This window comes from Ahaetulla prasina, chromosome 2 (genome assembly GCF_028640845.1).
Source record: "Ahaetulla prasina isolate Xishuangbanna chromosome 2, ASM2864084v1, whole genome shotgun sequence".
NCBI lineage: Eukaryota > Metazoa > Chordata > Lepidosauria > Squamata > Colubridae > Ahaetulla > Ahaetulla prasina.
In genome coordinates, this window is record NC_080540.1 from 20,410,399 (window position 1) to 20,419,846 (window position 9,448).

General features: G+C 37.7%; 1 protein-coding gene across 1 annotated transcript; it reads right to left on the reverse strand.

Annotated features, from left to right (window-relative positions):
- Positions 1-1,441: 1,441 nt before the first annotated feature.
- LOC131190309 (zinc finger protein 239-like) lies at positions 1,442-8,014 on the reverse strand. Its single transcript, XM_058167585.1, has 2 exons — positions 7,942-8,014; positions 1,442-5,123 (listed from the first exon to the last, which is right to left on the reverse strand). The coding sequence occupies exon 2, from the start codon at positions 5,107-5,109 to the stop codon at positions 4,204-4,206; it is 906 nt and encodes a 301-aa protein (XP_058023568.1). The 5' UTR covers positions 5,110-5,123; positions 7,942-8,014; the 3' UTR covers positions 1,442-4,203.
- Positions 8,015-9,448: the final 1,434 nt, after the last annotated feature.

Sequence of the window (9,448 nt, forward strand, 5' to 3'; positions counted from 1 at the left end):
ACATTACCTTACAGATGACTGCCACCCTGTCAAAGACCTTGGAGTTTTCATATCCAATGATCTAAGTGCCAAAGCCCACTGCAACTACATCGCAAAAAAGGCTTTAAGAATTGTAAACCTAATCTTACATAGCTTCTTCTCCAGAAACACTACACTACTTATCAGAGCTTATAAAACATTTGCTAGACCAATTCTTGAATACAGCTCACCTGTATGGAACCCATACCACATTTCAAACATCAATACAATTGAACGTGTCCAGAAATATTTTACAAGAGTTCTCCACTCCTCTGAATACAGCAAAATACAGCCTGTTATTAACAGCAACTGCCTGCAATATTGCAGGTTCAAGTCCCACCAGGCCCAAGGTTGACTCAGCCTTCCATCCTTTATAAGGTAGGTAAAATGAGGACCCAGATTGTTGGGGGGCAATAAGTTGACTTTGTATATAGTATACAAATGGATGAAGACTATTGCCTGACATAGTGTAAGCCGCCCTGAGTCTTCGGAGAAGGGCGGGATATAAATGCAAATAATAATAATAATAATAATAATAATAAAAATACCTTATGCCACCAGACTTGAAATCTTGGGTTTAGAAAACTTAGAACTCGGCCGCCTTCGACAGGACCTGTGTTTAACTCATAGAATCATCTATTGCAATGTCCTTCCTGTTAAAGACTACTTCAGCTTCAATCACAACAATACAAGAACAAACAATAGATTTAAACTTAATGTTAACCGCTTCAATCTTGATTGCAGAAAATATGACTTCTGTAACAGAGTTGTTAATGCTTGGAACCCATTACCTGACTCTGTGGTCTCTTCTCAAAATCCCTAAAGCTTAACCAAAAACTGTCTACTATTGACCTCACCCCATTCCTAAGAGGTCCGTAAGGGGCGTGCATAAGAGCACAAACGTGCCTACCATTCCTGTCCTATTGTTTTCTTTCATTATATCCAATTAATATAGTTATTGCATGCTTATGCTTATATATATATGCTTATATATTATATAGTTACTTTCATGCTTATGCTTATATATACTGTTGTGACAAAATAATTAAATAAAATAAATAAATAAATAAATAAATAAATGTCAGATGTTGTGAGGAACCAGGACAATCTGACAATTAGGCTACTGGAACAAAATCGTACATGGAGAAGACAAGAGAACCTGGAACTGATGGATGCTACTACAACAGTAGACCTAATGAGAGAGAAGACCAAAGTGGTCCCAGTGGTGGTTGGAGCGCCTGTGGCTATGACTCCTAAATTGAGAGAGTGGATCCAACATATTCCAGGAACAACCTCAGAGCTCTCTGTTCAGAAAAGAGCAGTGTTAGGAACAGTTAGGATTCTAAGCAGAACCTTCCAACCTCCATGCCTCTGGTAGAGGATCTAAAATTGAGGAAAACACAGACCACTCGTAAGGGTGAAAAGGGATTTTTTAATTATATTGTAAAATAATATTGTATTACTATATAGATATATTAATATTAATTTTTGTTGTTAGTTGCAAAGTCATGTCCGACCCATCACGACCCCATGGACAACGTTCCTCCAGGCCTTCCTGTTCTCTTATCATCCTCTGGAGTCCATTTAAGCTCACGCCTACTGCTTCAGTGACTCCATCCAGCCACCTCGTTCTCTGTCATCTTTCTTCTTTTGCCCTCAATCGTTCCCAGCATTAGGCTCTTCTCCAGTGAGTTCTTCCTTCTCATTAGGTGGCCAAAGTATTTGAATTTCATCTTCAGGATCTGGCCTTCTAAAGAGCAGTCAGGGTTGATCTCTTCTAGGACTGACTGGTTTGATCACCTTGCAGTCCAAGGGACTTGCAGGAGTCTTCTCCAGCACCATAGTTCAAAGATTAATATTATTAATACATTATATATAGTATAAAATACATTTTATATATGTAAGTATTATGTAAGATGTTAAAATGTGACAGTAGAATTATTCGGAAGTTTTCATATTCACTAGAAGGAGCTATTTTTGGATGCACCTCTGTGGTAAAATAAAAATATCAGCATATCAAAGATTCTTGGTGTCTGATGCCTTGTGCTTGTTATCCCTATATTATTACATTTTTATCCTGCCATTTTAATATATCTCAAAACAGAAAGCATATATACTCCTACCTATTTCTCAGCAACAACAACCTTGTGAGGTGGGTTGGACTGAGAAAGAGTGGCCTTCCGAAAGTCACCAAGCCAGTCTTCTGATTTCTAGGCTAGCATCTTAACCACATAAAAAATGTTTTAAAAAGGAGGAAAGGCAATTGTCAAATTACCATCCAATCAGATAAGTAAATGAAATTTGCAAACTTTATGCAGGCCACTCCTGGCTACCTAGTGAAAATATTTTCGGGAATAGGGAGGCTAATTTGTGGATGAGCCAATTCATAGATGGCCAATATTTCATTTTATAACATTTGGCTGAGTAATATGCTACATATCACCATTTTTGCTGCTTTTGTTGATTTTCAAATACGTTTCGACTTTATGGTATTCCAAGGAAAAAATTATGGAGATCATTGGAAGTTTCCATAATAAATCATGCCCTTTTCACTCATTTGTGCCTGTATATAAAAACCTGTCTGAGGATTTGTTGAACATCTTCAACTTTTCAAAAAAGAGGAGGGGAGAGAGAGAGAGAGAGATGAATCTCCAGTTTAATGTTTATATTGATTATTTGTTTAGGCATACTCTCATCCTATCTTTTATCTCCCAATAGATTTCTACCTGTATTAAAATGCACAGGTATCTGTAATGTTTGCTAGCCTCAGGCATCTGAATGGCTTGGATTTTGGATATTACACAATTTGCTGAGATGTATAACTGGGATTCTTAGGATTTTTCCCCCCTAAAATTGAGAATTCTATATTCCCTCAGCAATTTATGTTTTCCAGGGCAAGGCAGGTGCAAAGTACTGTGTTTACAATGACTTCTCTATCTTGGAGGCAATGCAGTAAATCTTGAAGGTTCCTTGGTGTGTTTCCCATCCCAGTACTTCTTTGTGCTTGGAGGCAGAAGCTAGTTCAGTAGCAGTCTGAGTCTGGATAAGTAAAATAACTTAAAATTGATATTCTGTTCTGAGAATTTAGGAAGAGGAGTGATTTGAACCCATGTCCAGGCAACAACTAGGTTACAACCTCTCACTATATTTATTTTCCAAGAATGCTCAGTTTTTATAATACCCACAGCATTTTGTCAAATTAGAATGTTACTAACAGTTGGTGCTTTGAGAAATATCAACTTTTCATTAGTTTCTTTTTAATTAAAATTAAAAAATATTATGAGCTGAGGTGACACAGTGGTTAGTGTGGTACTGCAGGCTACTACTGCTAGCTGAAGTTCGGCAGTTCAAGTCTCACTGGCTCAAGGTTGACTCAGCCTTCCATCCTTCCGAGGTGGGTAAACTGAGGACCCAGATTGTTGGGGGAAATATGCTGACTCTGTAAACTGCTTAGAGAGGGCTGTAAAAGCACTATGAAGCGGTATATAAGTCTACGTGCTATTGCTATTTCCATTCGTTTCTCTTAACAACTTCTCATTCGTTTCTTTTTAATTGAAAATAATCTTTTAAAAGTCAGGTGAAGCAGGGAAATGTTATGCTTATTAACTTTACTTTGTAAAGAATGTTCTTGTACATCGGTTGCTTACAATCTAAACATTAGATCAAAACAATGTATTTTATCTTGGTTAGAGGAAAAAAGAAGAATATAGCATCCAAAAATAGAGTGCATCTTAAATTGGAACTCATATATGATTTCCTAGTGTTCAAATTTATATAGAAACTTATAAAGAATGGTTGCTGGAACTGGATATGTCTAGTCTTACGAAAAGAAGGGCTAGGGGTGACATGATAGCAGTGTTCCAATATCTCAGAGGCTGCCACAAAGAAGGAGTCAAACTATTCTCCAAAGCACCTGAGGGTAGAACAAGAAGCAATGGGTGGAAACTAATCAAGGACAGAAGCAACTTAGAATTAAGGAGAAATTTTCGACAGTTAGAACAATTCATCAGTGGAACAACTTGCCTCCAGAAGTTGTGAATGCTCCAACACTGGAAGTTTTTAAGAAGAGATTAGATAACCATTTCTCTGAAGTGGTGTAGGGTTTCCGGCCTAAGCAAGGGGTTGGACTAGAAGACCTCCAAGGTCCCTTCCAACTCTGTTATTCTAAGTGTGGGGTTTTTTTTCCTAAGACACTTCTACAGTGTGAATCTTCTGATGCCTATTTAAATGTGATATCCACCTGAAGCTTTTCCCACACTCCGAGCATGAATAATGTTTCTCTCCTGTATGTATCCTCTGGTGTGTAAGAAGGCTTGTGTTCATATGGAAACCTTCCCCACAGTCGGGGCATTTAAAAGGCTTCTCAGAGGTATGCACTCTTTGATGCCTGATAAGAACTGAGCTGTAACTGAAGTTTCTCCCACATTCAAGGCACTTGTAGGGTTTCTCTTTTGTGTGTATCCTCTGATGGATGAGGAGGTTGGAGGTCCGATTGAAACATTTCCCACAGTCAGAACACCGGAAGGGTTTTTCACCTGCATGTTCAATCTGGTGCCTGATGAGATCAGAACTGTATCGGAAGTTTTTCCCACATTCTAAACACTTGTAATGTTTCTCCCCTGTATGAGTTCTCTGGTGGATAATCACATGGGAAGAGTGACTGAAACTTTTCCCACAGGTCAAACAAGTGTAGGGTCTTTCTCCTGTGTGGATTCTCTGGTGAACAATGAGGTGTGAACTTTTGCTGAAGTTCTTCTCGCATTCAGTGCACTTGTAGGGCTTTTCGCCTGTGTGGACTCTCTGATGGGCCCTAAGAGCAGAGGTTCTGTTGAAGATTTTCCCACAATCAGGACACGGATGCTGTTTCTTGGACACTCGCTTTCTTTGCTGACTTGGCTGTTCCTTGGAGTTTCCTTGCGACATGATGGACTTTATTCTTCTGGATCCAGAGTTTTTGGCATTTTGTTTCCCTGTTCTCTTCCGGTTTTTAGAAGCGTTTTCTTCCCGGGAATTATTCTTTTTGGGTATTCCTCCCACTTTCCTGTATAGTTGTATTTGTCCTGATTTTTTTTCCTTGGAAGTGTTTTCCATTTTCTGTCCAGTGGCTGGAATGGAAGCAAAAGTAAATAGTTTTGCCATCATATCACAAATATGGGAAGAAAACAAATCATAAACGGTATCTAGGAAGCATCTTCTTGAACTTGGGGGACTATATGCAATATTCCAGAGGTGATTCTTTCAAGCAATCCTGTAAAACAGGTCAACTTTATTGCCTCCTCCACATCTTTCTGCTGAATCCAAAACACAATACAAAATGAACTCATGAACTAAATTCAGTTCTTGAGGACAACATGTATAATTGGAAATTATTTATCTTTACCATCTTCTGTAAAAATCAAACAAATTAGCAACCCTTCTCCGGTCTTGTTTATGGCTTTAAGATTCCCCAGAAGTCTCCCAGCCAAATACCAACAGGTCAGATTCAATTTAAGTATTACCCCGAGTTAGATATGGTAACTGACATGTTTATACCAGTAGTTTAACGAAGAGATGAATTTCTGAGTGGTTTGAAGCCTTCTAAATATAGTAATACATTTCATTAGATCAACCATAATCAAGCCATTCTTGTGGGAAATAGAATGGGTAAAAGCAAAGTGATCAATGACAATAAAAAGAGCATAATTTTAACTGATAGGTTTCCCCTACCCAGTTCATTAAATAAAATGCTACAGGCAAAGACACCTTTGATTTAAAAAAACACCAGGTATCATGCAGGGGAATGGAATTAAAAATAACATCTTTCTTTCTGAAAATTTAAAGATAAAGAATAAAAAAGGGTTTTGCTGAATTATAACTTTGTACAACCCCAACCAGCTCAGCCAATAATGGGAGACTCTATATGTTGTGACTCAGCATGACTCTCCATTCTGGATTAAATTAGCATGTCCCATCACTTGAATACTCATCCTGAATGTTTTGCAGCTGAACAGTCATTTATTGTTGTTATTGTTATACAACAAAACATCAGATTATTTTTTTTGACAACTCCCTCCTTTTATGCTAAAGAATCACTGAGGGTTTTTTACCAGGTGTTTCAAAAGGCTTACTGCAAACATCAGCTAACAACTGTAAAATAAAATTGGCTTTGAGTATTGGCAAAATATAGTCTAGGCAACATTTGAGGTATCAGTGCCATCATTTTTCCCCTATTTAAATGAGTTGAAGTGCTTTTTTTGCAGTGACTGTTGTGCTGTTAGGTCCCTATGCACAGTAGTGGGATTTTCTTTGGACCACAGGTGCTCTTTTGGCTTGTGTCATATCCCCTGACTAGACAAGGCCATCCTTTCTTAACCATGTCCTCTGCTGATTCATTAAATTCATAACCAACATGGCCATATGGCTGGGAGTGCTGGGAATTCTAATTCTATAATACATGAAAGTACTAGATCTGGGCAAACTGGAATACTGTACTCTGTCTATCATGATATGTGGCCAGCTGGGACTTCTATTAAGATTGATACAGTTCCCCAAAAATCTTACTGTGGTAGGATGCATAGAATTAGCATACATAGAATGAGCTACAAGAGGCTGAAATGTGGCACTTAGAAAGACAAAGGACAATATCACAGGATGGACTGTATCGCCCTGTACAGTTGGATCAGCAGCAGGCTAATAAAATGCATTTCATTGATCTTGGTTTCTCTCTATCTTTCTCTCCCCCAAATAAATAAAAATAAAAAACCACATACCCCTATACATAATCAAACTTGACAGTAGTTGGGTGGGAGACTGCCAGGAAATCTCAGGGCTGCAGACTGGACTGAGAAATCTAAAACATGCTGGAAAAAAGTGGTTCCAAATCACTGTATTACACTGTTACTGTATACAGTATTACTGTATTGCCAAGAAAACAAGATAGCCATGTTCATGAAGAGTTCAGCTTGACTCAAGGGAGACTTCATCATTAACATGAGTAGCAGCAAGTTTGGTATAGTAGTTAAAAGTACAGGTCAGCGACCAAGAGACTATAAGTTCTAATCTTGTCTTCAGCAGGAAGCCCTCTGGGTTAGTTGGTACCCAGAAACCTCTTTTAAATGAAAATTAGAGAAATTACTCAGAACCTTTTACTGTACATGCAAAAATGTTCATGACTGGTTATGATTCCAACTTACCAATGAAAATAAAATAAAATATATGGATGGAATGACATCTCATGGACTACAAATGTTCACCACAAAAACATTTGTAATAAATTAAGATACTACATGGCTTGCTATTACCGTATTTTGACAGGAGAGTAACAATCCTTACATGCTTCAGCTTTCATGCAAAAAATTGCAATAGATTAAAAGTGTGCTTCTATCAAGAAAATAAGACTTGATTTTTAAGTCCTCACAATATAGATTTGTTGAATTATAACTGTTGCCCTCTCACTCCCTGACTAAGTCTCCAGTACCTTAGAGATTTTGAACAAATGTTCTTCCACCTTCTCCCCACCATCTAAATATTTAGCAAACAAAAAGTATCAAATCTGATTGTCTACTTGACTCAGAATAGAATAGAGTAGAATAGAATAGAATAGAATAGAATAGAATAGAATAGAATCTATTCCTCCACGAATAACTTGGTCAAAATAGGTCAAAATAGTTCCCTATCCTCGTTTATTTTCCCTTTTACACACACAGATCCTCGTCAATTCTCCAGTTTCATTATCCTCCAAAAGCATTTCCTTCTTCACCAAGGATCTGTGGGACCGTTCCCTTCAACTCTTTTTCTTTTTCCTTCCAAAGGCTGTCTCTATCTAAGTCAGGGAGAAACTTCCAGCCTTTAACCAAGCCCGGCTTGTTAAGTACCTCAGTCCCCACTTCGGTCGGTCAAAGAAAAAGCTCAAGTACTCCCAGCATCCGCCGAAGAGAAACAGACCTCGAAGGCGACGCTGTCGCGGCTCGCTCTCTGGCCAAATCAGGATGTTCCTCAGCAGAGAGGAAAAGGGAGCGACTTCCTCTTGGCTTTCCTAGCTGAAATCGAGAGGCCTCTGGCGGCCAGCACCATTTTCAACATCGGAATGTTTTATTTATTTTTGTTCTCTTTGGCCACGGGAAGAGCAACATTATGTTGACGAGGAAAGTAAGCAAACAACAGAAAGCATCTTTGCCACGTTAAAGGCAGAGAGACTGTCGAAGCAGAAACTTTGATCCCGCAGATCGAAAACCCTCTCGTGGTAGCTCGGCGAGAAAGAGCTCGGGGCCCAATGGAGAGCGAGGACGAGCAAGAAGTGGAAGCGTGTATTCATGCCGGTTTGCAGTACTTTGGCAGAACAGAATATTTTATTACTAAAATAAAAACAACCCCCAAAACATACCGAGAGATTTTTTTATTCGTGTTTTAATTTTTTTCCCCAAAAAGACTCTTCGAGGCACTAATTTTCTTTTCCTCTGGACATCCTTTCAGGTTTTATAAAAGTCAATTTTACTTTTTATTTTATTTTATTTTGTCACAACAGTATACACAAACAATTGTCATAGATAAAACAACATGTATTGAAGAAAATATATAAGTAAAAAATATGCATCAATAATATTAATTTGATATAATGAAGGGAACAATAGGACAGGAACGCTGGGCACTATTGTGCTCTTATGCACGCCCCTTATAGTCCTTTTAGGAATGGGGTGAGGTCAATAGTAGACAGTTTTTGGTTGAAGATTTTGAGTAGAGACTATGGAGTCAGGTAGTGAGTTCCAAGCATTAACAACTCTGTTACAGAAGTCATATTTTCTGCAATCAAGTTTGAAGCGGTTGACATTTAGCTTGAATCTATTTTTTGCTCTTGTAATATTGCGATTGAAGCTGAAGTAGTCTTTTATAGGAAGGATATTGCTATAGATGATTTTGTGTGTTAAACACAGGTCATGTCGAGTCGTGAGTTGTAAGTTTTCTAATCCCAGGATTTCAAGTCTGTTGGTATAAGGTATTTTGTTGTTTTCGGAGGAGTGAAGAACTCTTCTAGTGAAATATTTCTGGACTCGTTCTATTGTATTTATGTCAGAGATGAGGTATGGGTTCCAGACGGATGAGCTGTATTCAAGAATAGGTCTGGCAAATGTTTTGTATACTTGTAATTCTTTTGACTGCAAAGCATTTATCTGTTTGATGTTCCACTATTGCATCATAGTTAGAGCTGCCTTAATTTTATTGTGATTTTTGTATAGTCCTCAGATTCAATTGGTAATTCTTTTTATTTTATTTTTTTTTCATTTTTTATTTATTAAATTTTTATTCCACCCATCTCCCCTATAAGATGACTCTGGACTTTTAATTTTGGACGTTTATATTGCACTTTAGTTTTAAGCACAATATAAATATCGATTATCATCATACAAATACTAAAATGAATTTCATAATAATTACACTAATTATGTTAATATTA